At 37.6% G+C, this 18,135-nt stretch overlaps 1 protein-coding gene across 1 annotated transcript; it reads right to left on the reverse strand.

Moving 5' to 3' along the window:
- Positions 1-5: 5 nt before the first annotated feature.
- On the reverse strand, positions 6-16,135 carry LOC114285853 (F-box family protein). Its single transcript, XM_028228934.2, has 2 exons — positions 13,544-16,135; positions 6-337 (listed from the first exon to the last, which is right to left on the reverse strand). Exons 1-2 carry the CDS (start codon positions 15,391-15,393, stop codon positions 334-336), a joined length of 1,854 nt encoding a protein of 617 aa, XP_028084735.2. The 5' UTR covers positions 15,394-16,135; the 3' UTR covers positions 6-333.
- Between the last annotated feature and the right edge of the window lie 2,000 nt (positions 16,136-18,135).

Below are 18,135 nucleotides of genomic sequence, written 5' to 3' on the forward strand. Positions count from 1 at the left end.
TCTCATATCCAAATGCGTGGAGAAATTTTATTAAAATCACGCTATTATGTTTTTCTCCTAACAGCAAGATTCAAAATCAAACTATATTTTTTTTTTTCAGCTCGGCTAATACCTAATGCTTATTTTCCTATGAATAATCTAGGTTCCACAAGTGTCTCATATGATCATATCAAATACGTAGAAGATTAACACAAACTTTACCAAATCTGTGAGAAACAATTCTGTCACCATTTGCAGCAGCAAAAAGAATATCATCAATGAGAGCTACGATGATAATGAAGTCTGACACCATCGAACCATCAATGGCGGCAAAGAAGAAGCTTCCTAATGATTCTACCTGTTGAATAGAAACACAGAAGCTCACATTAGAAGAGTATTAATTCTTCCAACAACTTAAGACAGAAGCTCACATTAGAAGAGTGTTAATTCTTCCAACAACTTAACAGAAAGTAAATGATGCAAAAAACCAGAAAATTCTAGCATTAGAATCGCACAAGTTGGTAGAAAAATCTGCATTTAAGATGAACAATCTTGATCCCCACAATCATTCCATAGGCACATTACAATCATGACTCATGTTTACAGTCATGTAAATTAAAAGTTAAATTTTTCTCTTGGTTGACATTTCTTTTTTCTAGAATCAGTAGCTGGATCTTGCTTGATCAACCCAATGATGCCCACAATATGAAGTATCGTGCCTTCCAAATTGAAGCACATAACAATTTTACAAGGTCGTCACTAAGCAAAGCCATACATGCAATATTGTAGCTAAAACTCAATCAACTAGATACGAAGGTCATGGGTTAGAAATTTACATCACAAGTATCAACTAGATGTCAGCATCAGTAACAAGTTACAGATTAAAACTATTTGAGGTCATTAAATCATCTCCATAGACTCCATAATGTATGAATCGATCATGAAGGAAAACATGTCTTTCTCCTAGTTATTCTTGACAAACCCAACTATCAGCAGGTACAAAAAGCTTTATTCATGGCCCATGTCAGTCCACATCTGTCAATATCTCCCTCAAAGAAATTATTTTTCAGTGAATTAAACATTCAAATATACCCCCTTTTCCCCCAAAGAATTTTGCATATTTTTCCCTCTAAATATTATCTGAAATCAACTCAAGTTGAATTCATATAAGACTATTGAACACCAAATGAGTTAAGGTTCCCTCTAATTGCACCTGCTTAGTGCATTACAGTTTGTTACAAGCCACAAGGGTCATGCCTCTGAGGGTAGAAATGTAATGTTCAAAAGTTTATAGCAAAATGTAAACAAGTTTTACAATCAAAACTCTATCAGGCTCATGCTTCTCACATGATAAACTTAATAACGTGAAGGAAAAAAAATAAAAAATAAAAAATTACAGAAGTCTGACAGATTAACCAAACTATGTCCATTTCCTCAACTGAAACTATTCAAAGTGAAGTAGATGGCTTCAAGTATTATCCGATGCACATTTTCTCTACTATAATAATTAAATCATTTCCTTTCCTTGCATAACTAGACCACATTATTTGTGCACAGTGATGAGAAACACAACGTAGCAGACATGAAACTTCCAAGAATCTACATACAGGGACATTGCTGTGTTTGTATCTTTATTTGTCTGTGTTCGAGTATTATCTCTATATTTGCAAAAGAACCATAAAGAGAAAATAACAAACATCCTAATAGTATCTAATCTGTTTTGAAAGAAAACAATTAGCTTAAGTTCTGTTATCTTAATATAAATATAAAAAAAAAGGTAACATTTTTGCAAGCATCTTCGTTTCAAACCAGACCATTAAAAAAAATGTCAAACATGGGTGGACAGAACTATAATTGCAAGTGACACTGTGCCAACCAACCATTGCAACAGAGATTACCACTACCAAAAAAATATTATGACTATTGAACATCATAGAGTACCATAAGAAAAATCTTCTCAATGGAAAAGAAAAGCAATTCATTTTTTTTTTTTTTTTTGATCAGATATATTAAGGCTCAAGGCCAAGAAAAATGAGGATAAGGCATCCTCTGCAAGAAAGATGGAAAAAACCAAAAGAGACAAAAGAAATACTACATAGTACAAATTGACACCCAATCGGTAGCAAGCGAAAAAAGCGGAATCCCTCGGAATACTGAGCTCACTGAGGCCCAAAAAGACGCCAAGTATCTCACCCTATCTCATAAATAATCTACATCTCAGGCAACTCCTTCGAAAACACGTGCATTTCTTTCCAACCAAATGACCCAGAAAATTGCCGAGACAACACCACTCCAAAGCACTTTAGCCCTCTTCAACCTTCCAAAAACTTGAAAATCAAATAATAGCAATTGAGCGCATCATTACGAGGCCACCCACATCACACCACCCAATCCAAACACCCTATGCCACAACCGCCAAGCTACCAAGCAATGCAAAAAGAGATGATCCACAGATTCTCCACTTTTACAACACATAATGCACCATTGAGGATCAAGATACCGTGAAGGTCTCCTTTTTTGCAATGAATCATTTGTCAAAGTGCCCCCATGAACCAAAATCCACATGAACACTTTCACCTTAAGAGGAGCACATGCCTTCCAAATCTTTTTATGAAACGAAAAATGAGGTACATGAGAAGTATCAATGATTTTATCAAGAAAGGATTTACAAGTAAAAGAACCTGACGAACAAATATTCCGAACGAATATTCCAAACCAACCTATCCTCCAAAATTGGAGACAAAGAAACATTTTCGAGCCTTGACAAAAGAGATACCAATTCCGGAACTTCCCTCATGAAGATTCTGGCAGAAGTTAAAATTCCAAGAAAAAGGAGCCACCAAAGAACCCACCACAGACGCAACAGAACAATTATGATACTAAGAAACGCTATACAAAAGTGGATAGGACGCAGCCAAGGACGAAGAGCCCACCCAAGCATCCTCCCAAAATTTGACCTTTTCCCCATTACCCACCCTCACAGAAATAAATCAAGACCAAACTAGATAAATCTAAGAAATGGACTTCCAAGGAGCACGCCCATTACCCCTCGTGACCACCTGAGAGTCCTTACCATTAACCTGAGTCTCATATTAACTTTTAATAACCACATGCCATAATGAACCACACTCAGTGGGGAATCTCTATAACCACTTGCCCAGCAGAACCATGTTTCTAGCCACTATATTACCAATGGTCAAACCCCTCTTCTCCCTAGATAAGGACACCGTTTCCCATTTCACTAAATGATCCCTCCTTCCTTCCTTCATCTTTCCCTTTCCAAAGAAAATCTCTCATTAACTTTTCTATAAATTTTGCTACCTTGATTGGAATCTTGAACACAGACATAAAATAAATTGAAATTCCACTTAGCACTGTCTTAACCAAAGTGTACCTACCCCCACAGGATAATAAAGCCCTACTCCACCCTTCTAACCTCTTTCTTATCTTTTCCACAACCAGATTCCAAAACATTTCACCCCTTAGATTACTTCCCAACGGGAGCCCCAAATACTTCATCGGAAATGTCTCTATACCACACCCAAATAACTCAGCCACTCTCTAAATCAAACTTGAATTAACATTAATACCCTCTACCCTACTCTTCTCTAAATTTACCCTAAGACCAGACAACACCCCGAAAAGCCTTAGCACCGAAAAGAGATTAACCATTTGGCTCTCATCTCCCTCAAAAAAGAAAATAGTGTCATTTGCAAATTGCAAATGTATCACACTAATCTTATCTCTACCGACCTGTCAGCCTTCAAACAGACCTACCTTTTTAGCCCTATCCACCATCCTTCCTAACACATCCGCTACCATGATGAAGAGAAAATGAGATAAAGGATCGCCCTGTCTCAACCCTTAAGATGCCTTAAAACTCTGCCCTGGTTTACCATTGACTATCACCGACATATTGCAAGACGCCAAACATCCCCTAATCCAGGACCTCCATCTCTCACCATACCCTTTCCTATCCATCACAAAATCCAAAAAATGCCAATCTACATGATCGTACGCTTTCTCAAAACCTGCCTCAAACATAACACCTCTTTTTCCTGACTTCCTACACTCCTCGACCACCTCATTCGCCACCAGAACCACATCTAGAATATGTCTACCTTTAACAAAAGCACCTTGAGTTGAAGAGATTGTATCCCCTAAAGAAGGCCTTAACCTTTTTGACAAAACCTTTTCCAAAATCTTGTAGAGTGATGTCACCAAACTAATTAGTCTAAAATCACCAATTCTTATGGCTCCATCCCTCTTAGGAATCAAACAGATAAATGTGGCATTTGCACATAAATTAGGCTCGTTTGGGAACCCTCCATTTTAGCCAAAAAGCCAAAAAGTTACTAAATTAGTCAAAAAGCCAACAACCCATACCAAAAAGTCAAAGATTCTCTTTTCTCTCTACTTTTTGCACATCTTTTCGTAAAAAGTCAAAAAGTCATCCCAAACATACTAATTTTTTTTAGCTCATATTTTAGCCAAATAGCCAAAAAGTTACTAAATTAGCATGTTCCCAAACGAGACCTTAACCGCCCCTATCTCATAAAATTCCATGAAAACTCTCACCAAATCCCCCTTCACAATCTTGAAAAACAGCCATGGAAAACCCATCCGGGCCTGGAGCCTTGTCCCTCTCCCACTCAAAAATTGCATCCCTAATCTCTATTTCCTCAAAAGGTCTTTCTAACCAAGTCGCACTTTCCTGATCAATAGACCTCCACTCAAGCCCATTTATCCTAGGCCTAACTATCTCATCCTTTGAAAACAATTTTGAATAAAAATCAAAAATCCCTTGGACTATTTGCTCCTCTGAGTCCACCACTACCCTTGGCCTTACTTTCAACATCTTAATGAACTTTTTCTTCCTTTTTCCATCCGCAATCCTATGAAAGAATTTCGAACTAACATCCCCCTTCTTTAGCCACCTCACCTTTGCTTTTTGTGCCCAAAAAATCTGCTCTCTAAGAGTCAACTCTTCCAACTTCACGCCTAGTTCCCTCCTCTCTCTCCTCAATTCCTCGAGCTCATTCCCCTACATCTCCAAAGTGTCTATCTCCTCAATTCATGGAAAAGACCCAAGGATTTCATGATTCATGGAAAAGAAAAACAATTCATGGAAAGGACCAAAGGATTTCACGATTCCAAATACACATGGTTCATTTATAATGGGTGGCACAATGCAGGAAACCCTTCTAAATCAATGAGACAAAAGTAGAATATTCTGATTCAAAGAAATCTAGGTTCAGGGACGTCGTTGCTAAATACTTTCATTTAACTCAACTGTTAGCCCAAGCAACAAATTTGCTAGTAAATGCATCTCAGCCAGGGTCAAGTTATCATGCCCACATAATGTCCCCTCATGAAGAAGCACTTCAGAAAGAAAGTAACAAGTAATGCAGAAAATCATGGTTTTAAATATCAGCCTTCAAGTTTCATATCAGTATTTTGGACCTCCGATACCATTATTCACCGATATATATCAGTCGATATTGATTGATACAAACTGATATTTGACCATATCGCCAATACCAATATGCATCCCGAAACCGTTATTAAAAAAATATAAAAAAATAAAAACAGAAAATTAAAATACTATTCTAGTTTAACATACTCCCACGAATCCATTAAAGTTGAAATCAGCTACACATTTAGAAAAGCTAGCTTCTTGGTAGAGGGTGTAATAGGTACAGGCCCAACCTGATCAGGGCTTAGTTACTAAGAAGTACGAATACAGGTACAAGACAGATTGGATGCGATATGGACACGCTGACATGGCAATTTTCAAAAACATCACGAAACGACAACAAATGAATATACATTTTTATACGTATGAAAATAATTACCTATGTTACATGAACTCTTTTAAATTTTTGAAGTACTCATGTTGGAAATGTATCTGATATGCTTACTTGAAAATGCACAGTCCAGTTATAATATAACTATGCATAACACTTCTATTTTATACATAAAATGCTGTTATATTTAGTTTCAATATATCATTTTATCTATTCGAAAGGTATTTAAAAAATCTGAAATATAGTCGTGTCTAGGTGTCTTTGACATGAGAATTAGATAAATTCAACACTAAGATACATATCCATACCACACCCGACACCCGCACCCGCACCCGCACCCGGATCCATCCAACATAGATAATAACTTTTTTTTGACTTTTTGATTTTTTAATATTAAAAATATATTTATACTTTATTACATCAAAATAATAAGAAATTAGTTTCACGTAATAGAAGTATGATGAACAAAGAGTCCTAGCATCTATTTTAGAAAACTCTAAAAGTCTGCTCATAAAACAAATTGGATTGAGAGGAAAATTCTAAGAAACCCACTAAAAGTGTGCTCGGAAAACACTTGAACGAAGCACTCAATTCCTACAAAAGTCCACATGGCCCCGCTTGAAGGTCGCTCAAAGAGTGCTTGAGCAAGTGGTGTCCTTTAAGCTCTGTACAAATCTAGAGAGCATTTTTTTATGCTTGCTCAAGCATGCTCAAAAAGGTGTTGTGATTTCTACGAACTCGGGATCTAAAAAACGACATTCCAAAACCGCCCAGAAGGAGCTAAGCCAAAATGTACTTCTTTTGGAATTTGTATAAGACCATAAATAGGCACTAAGTTTTTTAGTTTTACTTCATTTAAGACTTCACAAGAAGAGCCCTAACCTTTATAGAGATCTAAGTGTAAGAATATATTAGGAATTTTATGTGTATATGGTAGTATATATATTTTGTATATTGAAATAAGTCGTATTTCCTTTTTCGTTCTAGGGTTAGATTGTTATATAAACCAATGTATTCTTGTATTACGATAACAAATTGAATATAGAGATTCATTCAGAAAACTTACATGGTATCAACGCTGTGTCCGAAACCCTAGTTCTCACCTCTGATTGTTCAAAATTTTCTCCCTCTGGTTCGAAATCATCTCTGGTTTTGATCTTGGCTTGATCTTGTTCGCTGGCTCCAATCCTTATCTGAGTTCGAGCAACCCATCTAAGTTTGAACCAACCCTTTCGTTTCAGCCTCTAGTTCGTGGCCATCAAACTCGACCTCCCTCTAAAATCACAGTCGTGGTCATGATCTTTCTATCTCTCCGTAATCGGGATTCGTCGTCATTCGTGACGTTTAGTTTGGTAGTCGAGTAGCGAGCTGCCCATGGCTCTCTGGTCTGGTGTTCGACTTCTCAATCAACTTCTGGGATTCGATCTCCCAGACGTGAACTCTCTCGGTTCATCTGGATCTCGGTTCTCTCACTTCAGTTCGCAAGGACAATCTCTCTACCTTAGTTTGTGATTCAGTCTCTCGCATTCACTCTCTCTCTCTCTCTCTCTCTCTCTCTCTCTCTCTCTCTCTCTCTCTATGTTTGTGATTCTACTTGGGATGTTTGCGGTTTGGTGCTTCTAGTTCTGTCCATCTGACTTTGAATATTTGTGGGTCTTTGGGTCAACATTCTGGTTATTATAAATTTGATCTCTGGTTCTATTTTTAGGTTATTACACTTGAACCCCTGAGCTTTTTGGTTATTACAATGTCTCTGGCTTTTGATAAGTGTATCTTCTGCCATCAGAGGGGCCATTGGAAGTACCACTGTCCCAAGAAGGGGCATCTGCTTGCCTCATCTTTTCAGCGATCTCATAATCAATTCCAAGCTCCTCCTGCTACGTATACTGCATCTGCTCCGGCTCCTGATCCTGACTTGGCTTCCTTGACTACTCAGATTAGTCAGCTTCAACATATATTATCTACCTCCCAGCCATCCCCGTCTGCCACCATTGTTTCCTCTCTTCATTCAGGCTTGCTTGGGTCTTCTTCAGGTAATTCTTTGTCTGTCTGCATTTTTTACTCTGGTGCCTCTCATCATATGACTCACCATCTCTCTTTACTTCAAAATTGTACTCCTTCCCTCTTTCCTGTTACTGTCAATGCTGCTAATGGGTCTAGTATGTCTATTGGGTCTGTCCTATCGTCTGCTATATCTGTTGTCTCTATTCCATCTGTCATTTATGTTCCTCAGTTATCTGTCAGTTTATTATCTATCAGTCAGCTTGATACCTCTGGTTTTGATGTTATGTTTTCTTCTTCTATTTGTTCTGTGCAGGATCAAGTGTCTAAGCAGCAAATTAGGACCAGTCGTAGAGTTGGAGACCTCTATGTGGTGAAGAGGTTACATCTGCCTATGACAACCTCTCTGACTGCCCTTTCCTCTTTTTAGTTAGGTTCTCTGTCTAATCCTTTCTACTTGTAGCATTCTAGATTAGGGCATTTGTCTGCTAATCGCTTACGGATTCTAGCTCAGTCTGGTATATTGGGTAAAGTTTCTCCTAATAAACTCACTGAATGTCGGGGGTGTAAACTTGCCAAAATGACAGCCTTACCTTTTCATAAAAGCACTTCTATATCTGATACACCATTTTCTTTAGTTCATACTGATGTTTGGGGCCCTTCTCCTATTCTCACCAAAGGGGGTTCTGCCTATTATGTGTCATTTGTTAATGACTACACTCGTTACACTTGGGTTTAACTTATGACTCATAAGTCTAACTTCTACCAGATATACCGTACTTTCCAGTCTATGGTCACTACACAGTTTGGGTCTACTATTAAATTATTGCGGTTTGACTTGGGCGGGGAATACTTTAAAACTGAATTCTGTGAATATTTGGCCAAATTGGGTACCATTCACCAAACTTCTTGTACTGATACACCTATCCAAAATGATTGAGCCGAGCATAAACACCGTCACCTACTTGAGATAGCTAGATCTCTCATTCTCTCTGCCTCTGTTCCGACTCCGTTTTGGGGTGAGACAGTTCTTACTGCTGCTTTTCTTCTCAACGTATGCCTACCCCCCTTCTTTCTGGTCGGTCTTCTTATGAGGCTCTGTTTTCTCAACTTCCTAATTACTCTCTCCTTCGTGTGTTTGGGTCTGCTTGTTTTGTCCTTTTAACCCATAAAGATATGACCAAACTTAGTGTCCGGCCTGTCTTATGTGTTTTTTTGGGTTATAGTCTCACTCAGAAAGGTTATCACTATTATGACCCTGTTTCCCGTCATCTTTATGTCTCCCGCCATATTGCCTTTCTCGAACGTCTACCTTACTTTCAGCTTTCTCCTCTCACCACCCCAGTTTCCAAAAAGGATTTGGTTCATATTGATCTGTTTCCTTCTGAGGTCCCGTCTAACGAGTACATTTCCACAGTTTTCCTTGAGCTTGTTCCATCTTCTCTTCCTGTTTCACTTCTGGCTACTTCTCCTTCGGTTTCTTCTCCTCCTCTGCTGTTAGTTTATTCTCGTCGCAAGGCTCCTCCTCCACCGGTTGTCTCTACCCCTACTGCTGATCCTCCTGCTTCTGACAACTCTAATCCTGCTGCACACCGATATCCTGCTCGAGCGCGTCATCCTCCAAGCAGGTTGGGTTGGTCTAATACATGTTTTTTTGTTTCCTATCGTACTTTTTTGTCTACTATTCACTCTTTTTCAGAATCTCAGTCTTACAAGGAGGCCTGTCAGGATCCTCATTGGGTTTAAACTATGGAGGATGAGTTGTCTGCTTTACAAAAAACTAGTACTTGAGAGTTGGTTCATTTGCATGCTGGTAAGAATCTGGTTGGTTGCAAATAGGTCTACAAAGTCAAGACTCATTCTGATAGTTCTCTTGAGCGCTACAAAGCTCGTCTGGTTGCCCAGAGTTTTTCACAGGAGTATGGCATTGATTATGAGGAGACCTTTGCCCCTGTTGCCAAGATGACTATTGTCTGTACTTTGATATCTGTCGCAACTGTTTGCCATTGGCCTCTTTATCAAATGGATGTTAAGAATGCTTTTCTTAATGGTCATCTCACTAAGGACGTTTACATGCGTCCTCCCCCTGGCCTTCACCCTTCCTCTGGACAGGCTTGTCGTCTTCGGCGTGCTCTGTATGGTTTGAAGCAATCTCCTCGTGCTTGGTATGATCGCTTTCAGACTGCTATTACTGAGTTTAGGTTTCATCCTTCTACTTCCTACTCTACTTTGTTTCTGAGACGTACCCTGGTTGGTTTTGTTGATCTCTTACTCTTTGTGGATGATATGATCATCATTGGCACTGGCTCTGACTCTTCTGCTATCTCTGAGGTCAAGCAGCATCTCTTCCGCAGCTTCAAAATGAAAGACCTGAGTCCATTGCTGTATTTTCTTGGTATTGAGGTTGCTTCTTCTCCAAAGGCCTATTTTCTGTCTCAAGCTAAGTATGCTAATGAGGTCACTCACCGTGCTAGTCTTACTGATACTAAGATTTATGATACACCTATGGAGCTTAATGTAAAGCTCAACTCTACTGATGGTGTCCCTCTGGATAACCCCACTTTATATCGCGAGCTTGTGGGTTGTTTAATTTATCTGACGGATACTCATCCCGATCTTGCCTATGTTGTTCATGTGGTTAGCCAGTTTGGTTTTGCTCCTCGCTCCACACATTAGGCTACATTGGTTCAAATTCTTTACTATCTCTGAGGTACTGTATTTCGGGGTTTACTATTGTCCTCCACTTCCTCTCTGGATTTGGTGACCTATGCTGATTCTGATTGTGATTGGGCTGGTGATGTTACTGATCGTAAGTCCACGTCTGGTTTTTGTATGTTTTTTGGCGATTCCTTGATCTCTTGAAAAAGTAAGAAACAAACTGTTGTTGCTCGCTCTACTGCTGAAGCTGAGTACCGTATTATGGCTCATGCTACTACTAAGATTGTTTGGCTTCGTTGTCTTCTATCTGATTTGGGTATCCCTCAGTCTTCTACGACCTCTCTCTATTGCGACAACCACAGTGCTATTCAGATTGCCCATAACACTATCTTTCATGAGCAGACGAAGCATATTGAGATTGATTGTCACTTTGTCCGTTAGCATCTGCAGTCTGGCTCTATTTCACTTCATTTCGTCTCTTCGACTCTGCAATTTGCTGATTTCTTCACCAAGACTCACACCACTGCTCGGTTACAGTTTCTTCTTGGCAAACTCTCAGTGTTTTTTGCTAAAACACCTTGAGTTTAAGCAGGGGTGTGAGAATATATTAGGGATTTTATGTATATATAGTAGTATATATATTTGGTATATTGAAATAAGTCATATTTCCTTTTTTGTTCTGGGGTTAGATTGTTATATAAATCAATGTATTCTTGTATTACTATAACAAGTTGAATATACAGATCATTCCGAAAAACTTACACTAAGAGCATTCAGAAACCCTTGCTTTATCAATCACATACAAGAACCTTGAATGTTCTTCTGAATCTATGGTACACTTTCCTGGATTAATTCCATTTTGCCAAAAAAAGGACACATGCTCGCACACACTGCAGCCATATTTTGGCCAATAGGAATTGGAGCCATGCAAGCAGAGAACAATTTCTACCACGGATAATGCAATATCAGCAAGAATTTTCTAAAGGTTTCATGAAGAGTGTGGAGGTCGAACAAAGTTCATGAAGACGTTAAGAACAAAAGTTAACCAAACTGGGCTATTAGTCCTTTAGTTATTTATTTTTCTTTGTCTGAATTAAACTCTTAATAGTAGTGGATTGTGAGGAAGAGTGTGCTCCTGATTTTTCTTGGAGAGATTATGTTCCCAAGGTTTTCAATCCAAATCATTGTCTTCTATACTTCACTACAATTTGTTAGTGCTAGGACTAGCATAGGTTGCCAATTTCATGACTATGTATTGTGCACCTTAGCCACTACCTCTTTGGAGAGCACATTGAACAAGTCTTGAAGCCTTGGAAGCATAGATGCTATAGGAGCTCTTCATCAGCATAGAATATTCTATAGGAGAGCTTCATCAGTGTCGAAATTGCTTTGGATAAGGATAGAACCAAGAAGACCTTGAATAGTGGACAAAGTTATTCATTTGGTCATCCTAGTCAACCACATGTCTTAGGTCATTGGAAACTAGCCAAGTAGGTTGGTTGACCAGGTTGAAACCAATTTCTTAGGTTGTCAGTTACAACAACCCACATATGGGCCGTCCATGCAGAAGCATGGGTCAACCCATTAAGGAGTCCAAAGCATACGGCTATGGGCCAATCCACAACACAACAACTTCTCTAATTAAGCTCCATGTATCTCTGGGCCGCCCATAGCACAAAGTGAGCCAGCCCATGAATGTGAAGTTTGGAAAAACTAATCGTCTTTTGGAGCACTATATAAATGCCAAGGCTCCTCCACTTGGTATTCTTTGATGAGAATTAACTTTTAAGGTGTTTGTACATTTCTTATACACCCTAGATCACATCTCATAAAAAATTTTACCTTGTGTGAGTGTGAGTTTGGAAAACCTTCTTTGCACCTTGGTGTTCGAGAGCTTGTTTCTTTGAAAGTCTTGGGAGTTCTCTTGGGAGGTATAAATTCTCATTCTAGTATTATAATTCTCAGGTAGTATATACTATAGTCTTCACACAACTTCACTTTGTGTCTCACATAAAAATTTTGTGAAAGTAATCAATAAACTTCCTTTTTGCTAAGTGTGTTTTTTGTTGTTGTGTATGTAAATGGTTTGAGGTTGATTCAAAAAACCTAATTTATGTTTTTTTTATTTTCTTATTGTAAATGTTTTGGGTTGTCCTAGGAAAAACTTATAGTTACGAAGGTTTTGTGTGAACCTAGGGAAAACTCATTTAAGATTAATGAAGTCAATACTGGCAAGGTAAGCTGGGAGTAGATGTAGGCACAAGGGATGTACTAAACCACTACAAATCCTTGCGATCATTTTCTTTACATTCCATACACTTCATATATTTTTTATGATTATGTGAGATAATTAAGTGATGAATTGAGTTGATTCTAATATTGTACTTGTTTGGATCATCTTTAGATGAGAATCAACATTCAAGCAAGAATTATACTTTTGAAATACATAAACATTAACATTACCAAGATTTAGTAAGTTGACTTCGAGTGAGTAAGTCTAAAAAAACCATAAGGAATCAACCGTGGTTGATTTTGGACAGTCATTGGTCAACCAGGACTGTTAACTGAGCTGGTCAACTAGAACACAGGGAAGACTGACTGTCTTGCAATTTAAAGAGCATGTTTAGGGCATCACAGAGTGAAGTTTAGAATAATTTTTGAATATTTATTTGTGTTTATTTTAATATAGTCAAATTATGTTATTGAGTCTTCCATGGAGTCTTCATTAGGTCTAGAATTTTATAGTTGAACAAAATTCCAGAATTTCTGATTATGGGATGAGAAATGCTATATGTCACCGGTGCTTCCTATGTGTCTAAACAATGGACACATGTGTCTCCCAAGTGTCCAAGATTAAAAAATAATAGCACACACATGGATCTGTGAACACGTCACCTTCTTAGAAGTGTTTGAGTTTCTTAGGTATTAATAAAGCAACTCAGTAAAACCCTAGCCACACACACAAAGTTACACGTACAAGCAAAGCATGATGAAAGCCAAGGAGATAAAAAAGAAAAGAAAAAATGTATAACAGAAAAAAAGAGAAGAAGAGAGAAGAGACTATGTATGCATTAATTTATCGGCTGATAAATGCACACCTTGGTGAAGACGTACAGGTTGGGTTTGAGATGCCAGCAAACACATTCGAGTAGGACTTGGTTAAATATGAAAAGTTCGCAATCGGAGGTAGAGCAGGCACCCGTTCACCCTTCTTCAAAAGCTCTGGCAAATTAAGCCTCTGCAAGGTCAAAACAGCCCTGGACTCCTTCCATATGAAGGCAAGCAATCCACCTTGAATCACAAATAGTGAACCAGGCTTTGAGCCTGGATATCGAAAACCATATCCATTTGCAATACCTTCCCCAGCAAATGTATGATTAACATCAACAGGAAGAGAATCTCCATTAGTAGCCCAAGGGAAAGGCTCGAGCGAAGGCTCATTAATATTCACTATAAACATTGCTGACCCATTTGGATGCAGAACATAGTGGGTTCCTTCCAATATTTTAGTTGCAATCAGATATTGTTGCCCTTGGGATTCTTCGTAAGAGAGCAAAAGAAAGAACAGAGCCTTTCCAGGTTTGTCCTCAGTAGGCCTCCCCGGAGGCCATCCAAAAGTCCCTCCCCATAGACCAGCAAATTCGTCCTCAGCCTTGGGGGGCTGCACAGGCAACTTGTAAAGAGCAAATCGACTATCGTGCATATTTGGCCATGCTCTATAAGAAGATAATTTCACATATGAGGCATTTAAAGTCAACCCTATTGTTTCACCTGACCGCAAAAACTCATGAAGCTGGGCATGCTTATTGTCACTACTTGAACAACCATTTTTCCAAATTTCATGGCTCGAATTTGATTTCCCGAGTATATGTTTAAGGCTATCCTTCAAATAACCACCAAGACTTTTCCTTCTGGCGCATTGTGTGCGACCATCATCGCCATTGAGAGAATTACGGAAACCACTTGAACGATCAAGACTCTTCCTGATCTCACTCAATTCCAACTGGGTGGGATCTGGAGCCTGATCTGGACCACCCTTCCAATTACCGTAATCGCCGCCGAGCTTATACATTTGAATAAGCAATGATCTCCGCTCATATAAAAGCGCCATATCTTGTAGAACATTCTCCTCATCACCCCTCAAACGAGGAAATAATAGCCCATTTTCCAAATCAGGAACCTTTAAACGGACTTGGCCAGTAACAATCTCAAGTAGCTTTCTTCTATCACCAAATGCTAATCGGCTGAAGGGAACCACCGATGCATTCTGTCCAAATACTCTTTGTGATTTTGAAATCCCACTATCTGCCCGAGAAATCCTTCTTGATGGCTCCTTATCCAAATGATGAGCAAAGCTTTTACTATAAACTAACTTGCCACCATTTCTTTGTTGCCTTGGCTCAACCTCAAGCAACATCACATTGCAATTCCTATCAACAGACTTGAGTGAACCAGGATAGAAATAGTCATTATCTTTCTCCCTCCCGTGAAGAAAAAATGCAGTGGAACCATCAAAATCAGCGATAATTTCAAAAACCGGCGCCCATAGAATAGGACCATCTTCAATACCTAACGGACCGAGCTCTTGTGGGATGATCCGACACCCAACAACCGAAATAAAACCAGGCATGACATAAACAACATTTCCAAGCTCAGGGTTTTGGTGAACCCAAATTCCAATTAATGGCTGAACGCTGACTAGGAACTGACATAGAGCCTTGTAAGATGCAACCCCTTTTCGCCACTCAACAAGGTCTCGAGACGGAATAACTTCCATCATTTCACATTGGGCGAGCCACATCTTATCAGAGGCTGCAAGAGCATATAGGCTCTTGCAACACAACCCTAGATTACACATGTCTCTCGGAGAGAGGGACTCGGTGACAATGGCGAAAACATCCTCCGGAAGAGCTATAAGCAAGCTCGGCCCACAGTGATCGGACAACATAGCAGTTAAAACTGAATTCTTGATATGGATTTATCAGGAAATGGAAGTGGAGTTACAAATCTCTGTTTCTATATGCATAAAAACATTAAAAAAACCAAATCTGAATCTATAAAACTACAACATAATCCCAAAACTGACGAACATCAAAACATAATGAACACGAAAAACATTCAAACCCTCTATACAAACTAACAATATCAAATCCAACGAATTCTGACCTGGAAATTAAATGGATTTTTTTTCCAGATTCTCCAATTATTGAATCTTGAAACAAACAAAAAAAAAAGAAAGGGTCGGTTTCTGAAGTGGGTTCAATTCATTCAGATTCTTCAATTTCTGCATCTATGGCGGAGGACCCAAAATGGATCTGTTTGGGATCCTTAAAATTCTGAGTTCATAGGGTGAAAGAATGACTTGAATAGGTCACAAGTCGTCGCCAAATGAATCAGGAAAGCCATCACAAAGTCATCAGTCTCGTCTAAGAGTAATGATGATGATGAAGAAGAAGAAGATGATGATGTTGAAGAAAGGAATAATAATTAAAATTCCAAATTAAGCTTTGGAATTATCATTGTATTGTAGTCATTGTGGGGGGTCCTCATGCTCTTGCTCCTGTTCTTGACTGTGGGAGAGAGAGAGAGAGCCAACCAATATTGAAATGAGCTTAAAGTAGAAGCCAACCACCAAAAGTCCAAAAGAACTAGAACCCACCGGCCACCACAACACCCAACAAATACAGATAGAGATATAGATAGAGACATAGTACAAAACATAAAAGCGTCAAATTATTCTTCAATGAACAGTGTTCATTCACCACCCTAGTTGGCCTGGTGGTTTGAGAGTTACCTTTTTCATATTTTTAAGGGGGAGTATTTACTATTCTGATTGTTTATCCTAAGAGTTGAGTAGTCTATTGTTTGTTTTTTTTAGTTCGTCGGATATGACATTTGTCCAGATTCTTTATCCCTTATATGGGGGATTATACTATTCCAGAGGGGTGTGAGACAGTTTTGAAGAGACATTCCACTATTAGGATTAGCTGGTAAAATGATCATTTTGATCATCTACTATTTAATTATGTAGTAACTTGTAAAATTCAATAAAATTTAAATGTCTCAATTTAAAAATAAAATAATTTTATTTAACTTTTTATTGATGTTTTATTTATTTAATTTTTTTAAAATAATTTTTTATAGATATTTGTTGATATTTTATTTTAAAATTTCGTTTATATTTTATTTAATTTCATTATTTAAATTTTAATAGATATTTTATTTAATTTCATTGTTTAATTATTATTATTTTTAAAAACAAATTTATTTAAAATTTTAATTAAAAATAACATATATTTTTATTGATATTTTATTTATTTTATTTTTAGAAAATAAATTTATTTAATTGTGTAAAAAATAAAATAAAATAAATTTGCATTTAATCTAGATAAAAATAATTAAAAGATTAAAGATATGTTTAATATTGTTATTACTTTAGTAAACAATTGAAAAATGGTAAAATAGTCTTTTGGTCATTTATCCTTTTCAATCCGTCCAACCAAACGTTGGATTCACTAATCCCATAAAAAAATAAACACAGGATACATATCCAATCCAACCAAATAGTCTAGGGGATTCATAGTCTCAGGCAGGGATGTGCGCGGTGCGGGTCGGTGCGGTTTGAGAGAAAAATAGAAACCGTATGGCGAGTGGCGGATTGATAAAAGTGTCACTAGAATTTCTTATTTTCCTTATCAAAAACTGGCGGTTCAGTTGGTAAATAATGGCGGATTTACTTTGGCGGTTCGAGCAGATTGGCGGTTTATAAAAAATATAATTTAAATTACAAAACTTAAATCAAAGAGTAAAAAAAAGACCAAAGATACCGTGATGTTAAGCATCTTGCGAAGCTTTCTTCTGATGCAGCAAGTGTAACAACAACGTGATAATATCAACGACTATGCCATCAGTTCATTACAAGTATCTGTGGAAGCTACAAGATCAAATACAATACATAAAATTAATATCATTCAGGATTTACAATATATTGAAAATGTTTACTGTTGAAAAGTATTTAGATTGAAAAGTGAGCTGATGTAAGTTTGCAACATAGCCAGAGAAAAAAAAAAAAAAAAAAAAAAAAAGATTGAAAAGTGAATTGGAAGCCAACTTTATTTTGGATTACTGACATCTTGAATTTCCCTCGAGCAGTAATGTAATACTATATTCTAAGGTATAGAAACAACAAGCAAACTTAAGTAAAAAAAAAATTTAGAATCTTATAAAACATGATTTAATAGCGGTGCGGTTTGGAAGAAAAATAGAAACCGGCGGATTGATAAAAGTGTCACTAGAATTTGCTATTTTTCTTACCAAAAATCAGCGGTTCGATTGGCAAATAATAACGAATTTGCCTTGGCGGTGCGGTTTTGGCGGTTTCGGCGGTATTATGCACACCCCTAGTCTTAGGACTCAAATCCGATGGATTCTAACCCCCCTTATCCAGTCCGTCCAATCAAACACACCCTTATTGTTTTGGTAGTTTCATTTGAAATATTTACATCCATGGGCCAGGGTGATACATCTTTAATTTTTATCCACATTTTGGTGAAAAATAATCTTTATATAAAAGATCTTATATTATTTTTCTTCTAATTGATTACATTATTGAAATTAATATAATAATTTTGGTGAAAAATAATCTTTATATAAAAGATCTTATATTATTTTTCTTCTAATTGATTACATT

Source organism: Camellia sinensis, chromosome 1, assembly GCF_055761805.1.
Source record: "Camellia sinensis isolate YWXY chromosome 1, ASM5576180v1, whole genome shotgun sequence".
NCBI classification, from domain to species: domain Eukaryota; kingdom Viridiplantae; phylum Streptophyta; class Magnoliopsida; order Ericales; family Theaceae; genus Camellia; species Camellia sinensis.